The sequence below is a fragment of the Schistocerca americana genome, chromosome 10 (assembly GCF_021461395.2).
Source record: "Schistocerca americana isolate TAMUIC-IGC-003095 chromosome 10, iqSchAmer2.1, whole genome shotgun sequence".
Lineage (NCBI taxonomy): Eukaryota > Metazoa > Arthropoda > Insecta > Orthoptera > Acrididae > Schistocerca > Schistocerca americana.
This window is the reverse complement of record NC_060128.1, coordinates 167949174-167965944: the sequence shown is the minus strand read 5'-3', so window position 1 is coordinate 167965944 and position 16771 is coordinate 167949174. Positions and strand designations below refer to the sequence as shown.

General features: G+C 42.2%; 1 protein-coding gene across 1 annotated transcript in view; it reads left to right on the top strand.

The window, feature by feature from the left end:
- Nucleotides 1-2466: 2466 nt before the first annotated feature.
- The window catches only part of LOC124552341 (synaptic vesicle glycoprotein 2A-like), a 105844-nt gene continuing 91539 nt past the window's right edge, over nt 2467-16771 (top strand). The window contains exons 1-3 of the mRNA XM_047126611.1: nt 2467-2530; nt 7044-7206; nt 13142-13263. Of these exons, the coding sequence (XP_046982567.1) occupies nt 2485-2530; nt 7044-7206; nt 13142-13263 (331 nt within the window). The 5' untranslated portion in view covers nt 2467-2484. The remainder of the gene's footprint in view (nt 2531-7043; nt 7207-13141; nt 13264-16771) is intronic.

Here is a 16771-nt window from a genome sequence, read left to right as displayed (position 1 = left end):
GAATAGGGCAATGTGATGCCGACCGTTGTTAGTCGAGCAGCGGTCATGTACCAAGTAGTTTTATATTGTGATTTCGGTTTTACACATCTGATGGAAAATAATGACTATGAGAGCAGTTGTTTTTTATTTTTGTGACAATGATTTTATATCAGCTGGCCTACGTCATGTGTCGTTATAGCCAAATGGTTCATAAACGTTAACCTCCATTCAGGTATGTGGTACTGTACTAATAGTGATGTGTATAGTGTAACTCATGTAAGCCCTCCGTCAAACCTGTCACGTTATATCTTCACAGATCCGATGATGGCACCTTTGGTGAGCTGAAACCGGTCATCCAGTATTTAAGCAATCTTGGCTTTTGAATTATTATGGATTTTGTCAAAGGCTTCCTTTGTGGTGACCTCAATCGGATTGATGGAGCATGCTTCATCTTCGCTGCTTGACCGACCACGTTTAAATTCATGAATCGAAAAGTAAATTGTCTTTAATGGTGGTGCAGAGCCCGCGCGAACTTCATCCAGTTCTGATTTTATCTGTACAGTAATCCAACCCATCAAATGAAAATGTTTAATAACAGCATGGATCTCGATTTTCTTCTAATGATATTTTACTATAAAAATACAGCGACCAGCCACTTTTTTTTATTGAGCTTTATTTATGCCAATATGCATTTCGGGTTTGCACCCATCTTCAGCTGGCAAATTACATGTATCTTCAGTTTCTACAGTGGTACAATCTCGACAGCAGTTTGGATGCTGCAGCTGGCCTGTGCAAAAGCATCGATTCCAATCATTTACTTCAATTTCGCGAGTTTAAAGTTACGCACTATCAGTTGTTAATTTTACTTACGTTCTCCTCTCCTTGTTTTTTCTTGGCTTTTCTTCTTTTTTGTAACAGCACAAACATGTTTTTGTCACGTATTTTACACAGGCGCACTGCGTTATCCGGCATGTTGTCGACTGATAGTTTTTGTTCTCATACAAGCAGTATGAATTACTGCTTTGTATAAATGTGTTATATTAGTTTATTATCTTCAATACTGCCTAAGTAACAAAAAAAAAATTTATATACATCGTACTTAGAATACTTCTATCACCCAAGGCAATGTTTAGTAAACAGTAGCTTAGCTAGAACCCCAAAACTTTCGTAAAATATCACTCTGTCCATAGACAATCAGGCTTACAAAATATGAAGGCAGTACAAAAATGTTCCCTTCTTTCATGGAAATTTACCAGACTTATCAAATCACCCTCATAAAGCACTCCGGACTATTCTAGACCATTCTGGAATCTTCTAGAAAAAAACGTATGTTGATATTCGACAATACTTGTAAAAGCTCGAGATCATTATAGAACCATATCTAATTTTTCTCTCGAAAAGTATGTTGACTGGAAAGAGACAGAACGTGTTCTAGTGACCAACACAGTGTGATGGCAACGACTGCAGACACTCGTAGCTCTACAACCACAACGACTGCCGCTGTAAAATCTCTATACTGCACTACAAGAAAACCATCAGTACCACCAGAAACAAAAGTGCTCTATAATATTTCAGAATGTTCTAGTGTTTTCAGGGAAAATCGTAGAGTTTTCTGGAATGTTCCAGAATGTTTTAGGATTTTCCAGAATATTGTAGAATTTTCCAGAATATCCCAAGATGTTCCAGGATATTTAAGAATGTTCTCAAATCTTCGATTATACTTTTCTGGTGGGGATATAGTCCAGATCAGAAAGACATATACAGGCGATGACTAGATCCATGCTTCAACATACTCTTGGAAATCGTTTAAAGCAGATTAGGGAAAATGAAAGTGATGGGATACGAAATAAATTCTAGTACATTCTGGAACATTTTAGAGATTTCTAGAACCTTCTGGAAAATTCTTTATCAAACATTTTACAAAATTCTCCAATATACTCGAACGTTTTGGCACTTGATTCCCAGCTCTTCATCGACTGTCCATCAGAAGTTCATTGTTGTGAGGCCATCTTTTGACACCCACATCTTCGACCAAACACCGCAGTTCCAAACTAAAACCTTCTGCATGGTTGGGGCATGGAGGACTGTACAATCCCCTTAGGCCTGGGAGAGGATGTCCTAGTGCCATGCTTGGATAAGCCACATTTACATTCATTACATATATTAACTATGAGCTGTTCATGTACCATATGCAGTGGAGACTCAACTTCCTGAGTATGTCTGGTTTGTGGGCCAGAAGGCCGTAATGTTACCAGACGAAATGCGTACGTAAGTAAATATTGCTGGTAAGCGGTTAACTGCACTGTTAAGTCCTAATTGTCCTCCACCGGACACATCTTCGGGAAGCCCGCAAGATCAATCACAGCTGGTAGGGACGCGTGTGTTGCAGGGGTGGGCCGCTTCCATTACGTGCTGGTGACTGTCTGCGGCTTCTGCCTCATCTCCATGATTTTCGAGTCTCTGGCGGCGGCCTACGTCACACCGGCGGCCCAGTGCGACTTCGACATGACGTCATTCGAAAAGGGCTTCCTCAGCGGAACCATCTACGTGGGTGAGTACACACGTCACTAACACTGTGTCTCGCTGGTCGTGCCTTCTCCTTCTTCTCTTGTACACATCTGTCTTACGAGGTGAGCCGACTAGACATTTTTCATGTGGCTCTGTCCTCACGGAGAGAACCGTATCCGTTGCCGAGAGAGAAAGATAAAGAGAGAGACATAGACATAGAGAGAGAGAGAGAGAGAGAGACAGAGAGGTGGGGGGAGGGGCACAGCGGCAGGATCATGGCTCCCCCTTCCACACCCTCCCCAAAAGATTTTAGCAGAAGGGTTCGTAACACATATAAATAAAAATGTAAATGTTCCTTTTTTAAAAAATTGATGTATCTTCGAAAGTTCTTGACCAAGTGTTTTGAAATTTTGACAAAACACTGAATTTTAATACGACTGTGTTTTTAGTTACCTAGCTCTTTAACATATCTATATTTTTATACGTGTACTACCTCATGGCGCAACATGCAAGCAACCGGCAGCTCAGTCGTGAACAGTTCGTCCAAGGAGACACACGTTTCTCAAATTAGTGATTACGATTTATTGTCATAGTTACTGCTGGAAGAAAATGATGAAGAACACGTTCCACACTAACAGTTGCATAATGGAAACGCTCAAACACATCTCATATTTAGGACAAAGCTTGGCAGAAGTTTCTTTGCAACACATGAATCGTCTTTTATTTAAAGAATATGATTCATATTGCATAATACGTCAGAGTGAATTTTTAGCTCTTGGACTAAAACTTTTACATAAATTAAGTATCAATGCAGTCTACTGTCTTCATTCAGAGTAATATCTATTTTAATTCGAAATAAATACGCTGACTGCGAATATCTTGGCATCAACTGTGTTAGATAGAGATATTGTATCTGTTAGTGACATATGAAAATTTGTGTCCGAGCAGGACTCGAACCCGTGTATCCCACTTACCACGACCAATTTCTTTAAGCTGTTTAGCTATCCGTCCACGCTAGTTTATTTCTAATTAATTTCGGACGACTGTCAATCGTCATTATTGACTATTCATCCAGACGTGGAAGTAAATAATACCTATATGCTACTTTCAGGTTGAAAACATGAATGAAAATTCTAGCACTGACACAAACACTGAAACTCCTGCAAAGTGTCCTACAACAGCTGTTTCTGTTGGAAGTGAAGATGATTTATACGCTCAAAGTCCCAGGAAAAACATTAAGAAAATAATGAAATTGCTGCAGGGAAAAAGAACGATATTTACAAAACAAAGCAGCTTGAATGTTACCTGAAGTTAAAAGTAGTGGCAGTTGACAGATTATACATGTGAACATAATGAATTTAAAAGCTTATGTGACATGTTTTTGGCTAAAGATTTATCACAATTTATTTCACTGGCGTTCCCTTTCGTAAACGTTTTCATTTCGTCGGTTACATTACTTCCGTTTCGTAAGAATGTCCATTACGACCGGTAGTAGTAAGCAGCTATATAGTTTCGCTTTTGTGAGGATTCAATATTGCGCCAAGCGCAATGTTTCGCTTGACGTAAGAGAAATCAAAGGAGCCGCCACCTGCTTTCTTCTCTGTATACTCCATCTCCGTACTTTAGCTGATACGTCCCCTAACCTCCACTCACTACGTAAGGAGACCTCTTCCCGCAAATGTATCATTCACACTATTCCTGAACTCCTGTTTGATGAGTGGCGTAATACATGGAGGTGACAAAAGATATAAAATATCGATCTCCACATGTACAAATGGCAGTAGTATCGCGCACACAAGGTATTTTTACTCCGGCGATACGTGATTCGTGATTATGGGCGCACGACAGCAGTTAATAGACTTTGAGAGCGGAATGGTAGTTGGAGCTAGACGCATCTACATCTACATCCATACTCCGCAAGCCACCTGACGGTGTGTGGCGGAGGGTACCTTGAGTACCTCTATCGGTTCTCCCTTCTGTTCCAGTCTCGTATTGTTCGTGGAAAGAAAGATTGTCGGTATGCTTCTGTGTGGGCTCTAATCTCTCTGATTTTATCCTCATGGTCTCTTTGCGAGATATACGTAGGAGGGAGCAATATACTGCTTGACTCCTCGGTGAAGGTATGTTCTCGAAACTTGGACAAAAGCCCATACCGAGCTACTGAGCGTCTCTCTTGCAGTCTTCCACTGGAGTTTATCTATCATCTCCGTAACGTTTTCGCGATTACTAATTGATCCTGTAACGAAGCGCGCTGCTTTCCGTTGGATCTTCTCTATCTCTTCTATCAGCCCTATCTGGTACGGATCACACACTGGTGAGCAGCATTCAAGCAGTGGGCGAACAAGTGTACTGTAACCTACTTCCTTTGTTTTCGGACTGCATTTCCTTAGGATTCTTCCAGTGAATCTCAGTCTGGCATTTGCTTTGCCGACGATTAATTTTATACGGTCATTCCATTTAAAATCACTCCTAATGCCTACTACCAGTTAATTTATGGAATGAACTTCTTCCAGTTGCTGACCTGCTATATTGTAGCTAAATGATAAAGGATCTTACTTTCTATGTATTCGCAGCATGTTACACTTGTCTACATTGAGATTCAATTGCCATTCCCTGCACCATGCGTCAATTCGTTGCAGATCCTCCTGCATTTCAGTACAATTTTCCATTGTTACAACCTCTCAATATACTACAGCATCACCCCCACAAAGCCTCAGTGAACTTCTGATGTTATCCACAAGGTCATTTATGTATATTGTGTATAGCAACGGTCCTACGACACTCCCCTGCGGCACACCTGAAATCACTCTTAATTCGGAGGAGTTCCCTCAATTGAGAGTGACATGCTGCGTTCTGTTATCGAGGATGACATGTTGCGTTCTATTATCTAGGAACTCTTCAATCCAATCACACAATTGGTCGGACAGTCCATATGCTCTTACTTTGTTCATTAAACGACTGTGGGGAATTGTATAAAACTCCTTGAGGAAGTCAAGATACATGGCATTTACCTGGTAACCTGTGTCTATGGCCCCCTGAGTCTCGTGGGCGAATAGCGCGAGCTGGGTTTCACACGATCGTCGTTTTCGAAACCAATGCTGATTCCTACAGATTTCCAGTCTCCAGAAAAGTCATTATGCTTGAACATGATACGTGTTCCAAAATTCTAGAACTGATCGACGTTAGAGATATAGGTCTATAGTTCTGCACATCTGTTCGACGTCCCTTCTTGAAAACGGGGATGACCTCTGCCCTTTTCCAATTTTTTGGAACGCTACGCTTTTCTAGAGACCTACGGTACACCGCTGCAAGAAGAGGGGCAAATTCCTTAGCCTACGCTGTGTAAAATCGAAATGGTATCGCATGAGGTCCAACTGCCTTTCCTCTTTTGAGCGAATTTAATTGTTTTTCTATCCCTCTGTCATCTATTTCGATATCTACCATTTTGTCATCTGTGCGACAGTCTAGAGAAGGAACAACAGTGCAGTCTTTTTCTGTGAAACAACTTTGGAAAAAGACATTTAGGAGGAGCGTATGCGTTAGGGCAGTGTGGCGGAATTTGGCATGAATGGGATATGGCAGCAGACGACCGACGCGAGTGACTTTGCTAACAGCACGACGACACCGCCTGCAGCGGCTCTCCTGGGCTCGTGACCACATCGGTTGGACTCTAGACGGCTGGAAAACCGAGGTATGGTCAAATGAATCCCGATTTCAGTTGGTAAGACGTGATGGTAGGAAGCGAGTGTGGAGCAACCCCACAAAGCCATGGGCCCAAGTTGACAACAAGGCACTGGGTGAGGTGGTGGTTTTGGAAAAATTGGAAATTTTTGGTATGGACTATGGGACCAACTGCTGAGGTCATCGGTCCCTAGGCTTACGCACTACTTAGTCGAACTTTAACTTAGGACAACACACACACACACACACACACACACACACACACACACACACAAACACACACATGCCCGAGGGAGGATTCGAAGCTCCAACGGGGGGAGCCGTGAAGGTGGTGGTTTCTCTATACTGATATGGTCTTTGTTTACGTGGAATGGACTAGACCCTCTGGTTATATTCGGCTACCTTCAGCTATTCATGGACTAAATGTGCCCAAATAACGCTGGAATTTTTATGCATGACTACGCGCCACAATGGTTTGCGGTCGTTTTGAAGATAATTGGATAATTCGAGCGAATGATTTGGCAATCCAGGTCTCCCTATGTTAATCCCATCGAACATTTGGACAAGTAATCGAAAGCTCAGTTCGTGCATAAATTTCTACACCGGCAACACTCCCGCAATTATGTAGTCTGCAAAATCAGTAGGCTCAGTATTTCTGCATGTGACTCCCAACGACTTGTTGGGAGTCCATCCCATGTCGAGTTGCTGCATTGCACCAGTAGGAGATCTGACACGATATTAGGAGGTAGCCGACGACTTCTGTGCCCACAGTGTATAGTGGTTCTGCTGCTATCTGATATGTCATGACAGTGTCAAGGTCTATGAAATGAGCGGCTAGTACATGTTTCGGCATTAACATGGTGTTCCATCCTCAGGCATGATCGTGAGCTCGCACCTGTGGGGCTTCGTGGCGGACACGCGCGGCCGGCGGCAGGTGCTGCTGGTGACGCTCGCCCTCAACTTCGTGTGCTCTGTGGCGGCCGCCCTCATGCCCACGCTGCCCCTCCTCATATTCTTCAGGTTCCTCAACGGCGTCTGGTGAGTCCATCGCAGCCAACGGCGTCGCATGATGAAGTACTCGGTACTAAGATCGACGAATACATTGATTTATTCAACACAACCACGGTCTGTCGCAAAAATAATTAATGTAGAGTGATGAAGTTTTGGGAATATTTTGCTCTATGTAAAATAGTGAAGTGATTAGTATTGCTAGATCAGCCGACCAGCGTGGCCGAGCGGTTCTAGGCGCTTCAGTCTGGAACGACGCGACCACTACGGTCGCAGATTCGAATCCTGCCTCTGGCATGGATGTGTGTGATGTCCTTAGGTTAGTTAGGTATAAGTAGTTCTGATGACCGCAGATGTTGTCCAATAGTGCTCAGAGCCATTTGAACCAGTATTGCTAGATCACAGGTCAATGTGAGCGCGAGGTAAGCCATTGCAAATGTGAAATGCTGGTACATTAACAACCGGTGTAACCGGCTGAATGTTAAACGCAAGCCTGAAAACGTGCATGCATTGTGTGGAAAAGATGCCGAATGTCAGTTTGCAGGATAGAGTTCCATGCGTGTTGCACGTGGTCCGCCGGGCGGGATTAGCCGAGCGGTCTAGGCCGCTGAAGTCATGGACTGTGTGGCTGGTCCCGGCGGTGGTTCGAGTCCTCCCTCGGGGATGGGTGTGTGTGTTTGTACTTAGGATAATTTAGGTTAAGTAGTGTGTAAGCTTAGGGACTGATGACCTTAACAGTTAAGTCCCATAAGATTTCACACACATTTGAACTTTTTTTTTTCTTTTTTGCACTTCGTCCGTCTGTATAGGGACAGCTAATGCTGAATGGGGCTGACTTTGGAGTTTATGTCCAGTGATGTCCCATACATGCTCGGTTGGAGATAGATCTGGTGATCGAGCAGGCCACGACACTATGTCGACGATCTGTAGAGCATGTTGGGTTACAACAGCGGTAATTGGGCGAGGGTTATCCTGTTGGAAAACATCCCCTAGAACCTTGTTCATGACTGGCAGTTTAACAGGTCGAAGCACCAGAATGGCGTACTAATTTCAAGTCAGCGTGCGTGATATAACCGCGAGAGTGCTCCTGCTGCCTTACAAAATCGCACCCCAGACCATGACTCCAGGTGTAGGTCCAGTGTGTTAAGCACGCAGACAGGTGGGTTGCAGGCCCTCAACTACTCTGTCTGATCAACACACGCTCATGACTGGCATCGAGGCAGAACCAGTTTTCATTAGAAAAACACCACCCCTCCACTCTGCCCGCCAGTGTGCTCTCGCTTGACACCAGTGAAATAGCAAACGGCGGAGGCTCGGGACCAGCGGAAATTACGCGACAGGCCGTCTGGCTCAGACCTGTCCCTGAAGTAACCGATTTGTGTCAGTGTTACTGACGTACCAACTGCTGCTCAAATTGCTGCTGCAGATGCAGCACGATGCGCCAGAGCGATATGCTGAACACGATTTTCTTTCCTCTAGGAAGCTGGTCTTCTTGCAACCGTGACCACTCCTCAGCAATCATGTACAGTAGCCACATTTCTGCAAAGACTTTCTGCAGTGTCGTAGAAGGTACGTCAACTTTCCGTAGCCCCATTACACGACCTTGTCCAAACTCAGTGACGTCTTGATGATGGAGTCTTTGCTACCTTAAAGGCATGTTTTGTTAATAACTCACCGAGTCGAATTCAAAGGTAACTAACGCTAACGACCGGTACAACGTGTGTTTAAGGCGAACCTGATTTGCACCCTCGTGGTGGCGCTACTGGGGCCACTCTTATGCGACTGGCGCGATATCTTATAACATTAACTGCTTACGTAGCTTGTGCTATCTATTACTAAATGTGGTTTACTACGCGCAATGTTACAACAGAACAAATAGTCCTGTCACGGGAAAAGCCACGTCTAACACTCTTACTGCTCGTTATTTAAGTTCTGAAACTATTTTGTTAACCAATTATGGTACATAGAAGCAGTGCAATGTTACCCTCTGAAAGAAATTTTGTTGCTTTGACCATGATGTGCCTAAAGCAGGTTGCCTGTCGGACGTGAAAACCAGAATTACGTAATTATACAACATGTAACAGATAATATTTTACCTATTTAAACGTTCAAATGATAAAGGAAAACGGTCGCCAGCCTAATTAGGCATAAGAATGTGTAACATTCCTGTTCAAAAAATAGATTTAAGTATCTTAAATGGATAGACACAGTCTATACTTTCCCACACGAGAGTGCAAAGAGCCCACTCACAAGCATATGTTAACGTTGAAGAGAGTGCTGACAGTTATAGCAGAACAAACCTGTTTGCATGAGCACAACATATAATGACACACCCTTCTGCCAAACAGTTTCAATAACGTTATCATTAAAGTTTACTGTAGAATTATAAAATTGGGCATAAATTTAGTCTCTCTTTACCAATTACTTTTCTACCTGACTTGAAAATTAGAGTTCACTAGGAAATAATTTCTCACAGTTCCCTGGAGAAAACAAGTTACTATCTTTATAGGTAAAGCTCTTTTTGTTAATAACTTTCTATCAGTGAGCACAAAAGACAGAATATGGATCCTGTTAAACTGGCAATATATTCTTTAACACACATAGGGACCAATAATTTAGCAAATGTGAATATATAACTTTCAACAGTGATAGTTTTTAACTTTTACTGCACTGCGACACAAACTGACTTAATTATAAGACAATGACTCACCTTTTTGAATTTTTCAACAGGCTGCACTACGATCTTTACTATGCAAAACACTATGAGCCACAGTTATGAAAACACTTACTTTTGAAACTAACAGCAAATTGTTTTAATATCTCTTTTTACTATTCCATTACTTTAAAATGAATTATTCACATTATGCTTTTTGAAAGCTTACAAACATTGAAATAAGCAGTTTCAATTGCAAAAATATCTTCAGCAGACATCATTTACTATCTCACACACTTTTGCAACATTAACTTTAAATTTAATTACTTTGTTCTTACTATATTAAAGGGGCATTATTTAGTTAACAACTGAGCTTTAAGATTTTCGCAACATGGACACTAAGTAAGCAAATTTAGCATGGAAACGATCCTAAGTGGTTATGTGACTGGGGATAACTCAAGGTAAGATTTCAAAGTATAGTTTTTGGTTTACCTTATTATTTGTAACAAATAAAACATCCACATAAACTGATCCTTCACGTTACATTTCTACAACTCCTTATTTCCGTTGCAGTGATTGCGCAATGTGGTGGCGAGTACGACCTGGCAGGTGGATCAGCAGTTGATAATGATAAAGTTCTGTCACTTCCTGGTGGCGATGGCAGATACCAGCTCCAAAACAGAGCTAGCTATTAATCCATCCATCCGAGGCGATGGCGCATTGGGAAACGGCACACAAAGCCTCTCCGGCACCAGTACAATCCACTGTTGTTACATGTGCTATTGGCGGTTCAGTAGCTCGTGTCCGACTTACTCGTTGTCCCACCTCTTCCTTCATGCCAACCACATTTTGCGCGCGCTGCAATATTCCGTTCCGAGGGGAACCACAACACCTTTTATACATATAAAGATTAAGAACCCCAAGCGAAGATCAGCAATTACAAATGGTTCAAATGGCTCTGAGCACTATGGGACTTAACATCTGAGGTCATCAGTCCCCTAGAACTTAGAACTACTTAAACCTAACTAACTTAAAGATATCACACACATCCATGCCCGAGGCAGGATTCGAACCTGCGACCGTAGCGGTCGCGCGGTTCCAGACTGAAGCGCCTAGAACCGCTCGGCAACACCGGCCGGCCAGCAATTACTTAACAGCAACCAAACATATTAAATAAAACGGAACATTTGCACATATTGACATTTCTACAAAAAATTATTCACCTAAATTCCAAATATATTCAGGAAGTCTTGTCTCCGACCAAATGAGACAAAGTGTTTAACTAATAAAGAGAATACATTGCATAGCATTTTATCAGGTCATCAAAGTTTTTACAAAGAAAGAAGTAAACACTCTTATGATATCGATACAGTCAAATAATATTTACAACAATTTAACTACAGAATGCTAAATAAAACAAAAAGGCGAAATAAATTAATAGATCACTAGAGCTCTGGTGTTACAATCTGAACAGACATCATTCCGATGTAGAAATATGTCACACGGTTTCTTCTTGGCGCTGCAAGTTTTTTTTCCATCGGTGAAGATCGTAAGCTGGCCAAGTGCACGAGAGCCCGAAACAGAACAAGATGATTCACCAGAATGTCTAAGGGATCCAAAGCCAAGTTGTCCTGTAACGCAGTAATCCAGTACGCACCAGAGTCCACATGCGATGGCAGATTACCTCGATGAGTCAGGCGGTGCCACTAGCCATTTGATGATCAGTTGTGCCGTTACACGGCTTCTTTTTCTCTCTTTCTTTATTGTTATTTCAATTCCTCACGAAGGGGTGGGCTGGCGGCAGATGAAAACGCAAACGCTGCACAAATTTAAAAGATTTCTCAAATACATAAAAATCCCCGTGGTGTCTGTGGCATATAGCATGCGTATGTGTGATTGTCTAACACTGTCTCTGTACTGGAAACGTCACACACGCAAATGATCAAAACGACCCTGCTACTGACAACCTAAACCTAGGGAGTTCAATAAAACGAAGTATCGTGTTGTGGCTTTACTTCAGTTTAGCAAATCAAACCAATTAGTTCTACCAGGATGCTGCTAAAATGAATCACAGTTTGTATGCTGTAAATGGTTTCTCCTCAAAATTACTTCAATGATTTACTTCAAAGTTCTTTGCTGATTTACTTCAATTTTCTATATTCAGATGAAACTGTGAACAGATTTAATGAAAAATTAAATACCTAACAAACGAAAAATATCGTGGTAAATTGATTGTAATTTCTATTGCGAAAATAAATTACAGGGGTAATACCAGTCTCGGACATAGTACTGTCAGACGCCACTAGACCGCGTGACGAGCGAAAGATTGAGAATTTGACAGAAACATGATTGAAGACTCTCATTTATTGATTACTTGCCGTTGTTACACATTCCACATACGCTAAAATATATCTTAGCCGCGTTTCACAGTGATTTTAATTATTATAATCTACAGTGCCACACAAATGCTAAGATGGGTCTTGGATACAGGACCAACAACAGTCACTAGATGGCGGGCCGATCAAAAGATCGAGCAGAACACGAGATTTCCCGAACTGTGAAGTAAACGGTTCAAACAGTTCGGGTCATGCTCGAACACAGCCCTACTTGAAACATTGAAAACTGAACTCAAACAATAGGAGATGAATTTTCCAAAAATACAATGCAGTAAGTTGATAAATCGGTATGTCTTTTTTAAATAATTAGACATTTTTCACCAGTGATGACTAAATATGTATTTAAATTGAACGAAATATTAAAAAAATACCTAAAATATTTATTCATTAAGCACATGTACATATTTTTAGAGTCGAAATATGTCTTGCAGAAATTTAAGCGACTGATATGATAAAAGTATGTATTTTACCGTCAGATTTTAGCTACATTTTGCATTATAGGAATGTTTCATAGTCTGCAGTTTAAAACTAATAAAAGCATATTGTATGACGTAATACTTATCAGTAATCAATTTTTTGAAATTTTTGAATATTTCCAAAAGTCAGAACCAGAAACCTATAACGTGATTTTTATGAATGGTCCAGGTGAAGACACGTTCATTCGTCACATTCTGTGGACACCCCGTGATCAAATTGCCCTTCGATTTAAAGCGATTGCAGTTTCCCACGCGGCTTGCATTCGCTATAAAGCATCAACAATGCGCACGGGCAATCATTTTGTGTGTCAGATATTAAAAACCCTGGGCAAAGCTGGACACTGCAGCTAGTTTAAAACAAAGTTATCTTCGTCGCTGAAGGAGAACGTTATACACACTTTCATCTGGGTGTTGTTGCTGTTTCTGCGTTTCATCTTCAGGATCTGCGGGCCCTCTGCCGTGACGTACGCCTACCTGGGGGAGTTCCACTCGGACAAGACGCGCACCCAGGCCATCGTCTACGTCTGCATCTTCCTCTCCATGGCGCTCCTCGTGGAACCAGGTGAGTTGCAGGTTCTGTCTAATGATAGGCCGCGTTACGATTCATTACTCCAGAGGAAAACGCGAAGTAAGTCACTATCAAAACGTGTTGTATAAACACTACATTTTCACACAACACCGATGGAGGGCATCAATATTAATTGATTCACTCATTTTAACGATGTTTATTATGCTCACAGGCCAATTCCGAGAAATTTTTTTAAATCGTAACTGTTGGTCTTAGGCAGCTTAACTTAGTGGGCCCAAGTTGCGAGGAGCGTAGGCAACTTTGAAGATTAATGCAACACACTTTTTTCTCGGTCAGTGTCGGTTGAAAAAACGCTAAATTTGTTGTGAGACGTCGTGGAATGTTCCTGCTTCCCGTATAGTTTCATGAAGTTCCAGTAGGTGGTGGAGCTATACATAGCCTTCAAAATGGCGTCCGTAACGGAGGTGCGTTCCAGGCAGAGAGCTATAAGTGAGTTTCTTTTGGCGGAAAACCAGAACATCGCAGATATTCATAGGCGCATGCTGGATGTCGACGGGGACCTGGCAGTGAACAAAAGCACGGTGAGTCGTTAGCCAAGGCGTCTGTCATCACCACTACAACGTCGCACAAACCTGTCCGATCTGCCGTGTGCCAGCCAGCCGCAAATAGCTTTGACTGCTGTAATGCTGGAACGTGCGGACACTCTCACTCAAGGTGATGGACGGATCACAATCAGACAGCTCGCTGCTCAACGGGACGTCTCTGCTGGTAGTGCTGGCACACTCGTCCACAAGTTGGGGAACTCAAAAAAGTTTACGCATGGACTCGCGACTTCCGACTTCAATTTCTCAGTCCAATGAGAGATGCACTCCGCAATACATGGTCGATGGCAATGTTACGGCTCCAATATCGACCAGTGGAGTGGCACCATGCAGGTATACAGGCGCGCACATACAGGTGGCATAAGGCCGTCGCACTGAACGGAGATTATGTGAAAAATAGGGTTTGTTGTCAAAAGAGTGGGGAATAAAATGGTTTGTTGGAATCCTGAATAAAGCCAACTGCTCCCAGAAAAAATGTGTGGCGTAACTTGTTGACGCCCCTCAACAATACCTAAGCAGTCTGTTCCAGACACAGGTGTGTAGTGAAGCAAGTCTTCTGGTCCCATTTGTACATATTAAAAGTTTTTTTCGGATTAAGCTGATACAACAGCTCCATATTTAGCTGTAATATACAACCGCTCCCTTGATAAAATATGGGCTCCTACAGACTGATTAACGTGCACTGCTGTCGTCAGTTCCTGATGCAGGATTTGATGTCCCAGTATGGCTATGGAGATGACTCTGAAGCCATGGGCAGCCCTGTTGTCATGGATAATGTGCACTCATAATATCTCTTTATGTTTCAGCACTTGTTCCATTTTGCCCGGGTTATGATTCTGTAGCTGTGGACAATCCCCTTACTGCGGATCACCATGTGCTCCTAGCGCCTCTTCCTGATTCATAACCTGTTATTCCAGGTTTGGCCTTGGCAGTGAATTCGCAGTTATCGTCAGCACTGTTGCTATGGATCACTGCTCACTTCTTGCACCTCTTGATAATCCAGGACATAAAAAATGACTTCATTCTGGAAATAATCCTTTAGCCTTTCGCTAAGCTATTTCTGCACGATAACTTTCCTTCCAGGAGCGTTAGTCCTCGAAGGGTATGCACGAAAGCTTATGTGAAGTTCAAAAATAGGAGGGATGCGTTGGAGGAAGTAAAGCTGTGAAGGGCTTCCATGAGCCTACGCCTACATGCATACAGTTCAAACCGCTGTGCAGCACATAACAGAGGGAACTTTCATGTATAGAGTGTGAGAAGAATGTTTAAATGCATCTGTGCATGCTGCAATATAATTTAATCCTTTCCTCACAATCCCTATGAGGGCTTTACATATGTGGTTGTAGCATACTCCTAGATTCACAATTTAAAGCTTGTTCTGAAATTACAAGCTTATTATGGCTATTAGGCCATCTCAACCTAAAACGAGCTGACATAACATCTTCACTTGATAATGGCCTAAGGCCGAAATTGCAATCGTGAAATAAAGAAAGTGTTACAGTCACTGGCGTAAATATTATGTTTTTTATAAAATTCTACATGACTGTGGATCCCATGTATAAAAAGTTATTTACTTGTTCTGGAGCTCTGAAAGTAAGCTTTCTCAGGATAGTTCATGTCTATCTTAAAGTGTCTGCCACTCTAGTTTTTTCGCTGTCCGTAACACTCCCCTATGTGCCAAATAACCCTGTCGTCATTCATGCTGCCCTTCTCTATAACCGTTCAATACCCTCGTACTGATACTATACTCATGAGCAATATCTACAATAGGTCGGTCGAGTTGTTCGTAAGCAGTCTCCTTTGTAGACCGATTATATTTCCCTAATATTCTACCACTAAACCCAATTCTACAACCTGCTTTACCCGCTACTTAGCCTATGCTATGGTTTCATTTCAAATCCTTCCCAGATGTTACGCCATCGTAATTGTACATGTTGACCAGTTCCAGCTGTGATTCGTTGAAAGTATAGGGATAGAATACTAAATCTTTTTAGACTTTTGAAGTGCACAGTTTTACATTTCTGAACATTTTAGGCAAGTTGCCATTCTTTGCATCACTTTGAAATCTTATTTCGATCCGATTGTATTCTTGTGCAGCTTTTCTCAGACATTACCTCACTATAAATAACGGCGCTATCTACCAAAAGTCTGAATTTGCTATTAATGATACCTACCAGTTCATTAACATAGAACATGAACAGTAATGCTTGCAACGCACTTGCCTGGCACACACACAGAGTTACTTCTATATCTGTCAATGGCGGGAAACTTCCATCACTATAGGATTTCCCTCTGAGAGGTGGAAATTTGGGTCAAAGTCCTGGTCGAGTGCACGGTTTTAAGCTAGCGCTAAGTTTCAACTTCCAGGTTATGTGTTCCAGTCTTGGATTGTGGGGCTATTCCACAGCCATGAGCAACCTAGCTGCTGTGAATCCCTGTATACTCATGGCGTCGCTTCCTGATCCAGGACGTAGCGTTGTAGGATTGGCTTGGAAGTTGTGAAACAACTCAGTTCACTTAAGAAAGCCACGTCTTCCAGTCCAGGTGGTATACCTACAAGGTTCCTCTCAGAGTGTGCAGAAACAATAGTGCCTTTCTTAGCCATCATATACAACCACTCACTTGACGAAAGGTCTGTTCCTAAAGACTGGAAAGTAGCACAGGTCACACGAATATTCAAGAAGGGGAAATAGGAGTAACCCTTTGAATTACAGACCCGTATCGCTGACCTCAATTTGCAGTAGGATTTTGGAGCATATACTGTACTCGAACATTATGAATCACCTTAAAAAAAGTGACTTATTGATACATAACCAGCAGGGACTCAAAAAACTTTTTAGTGCAACATAGCTTTATTTCCATGAAGTAATGATTGCTGTCGACAAGGGATCTCAGATCGATTCCATAATCCTAGATTTCCAGAAGGCTTTTGATACCGT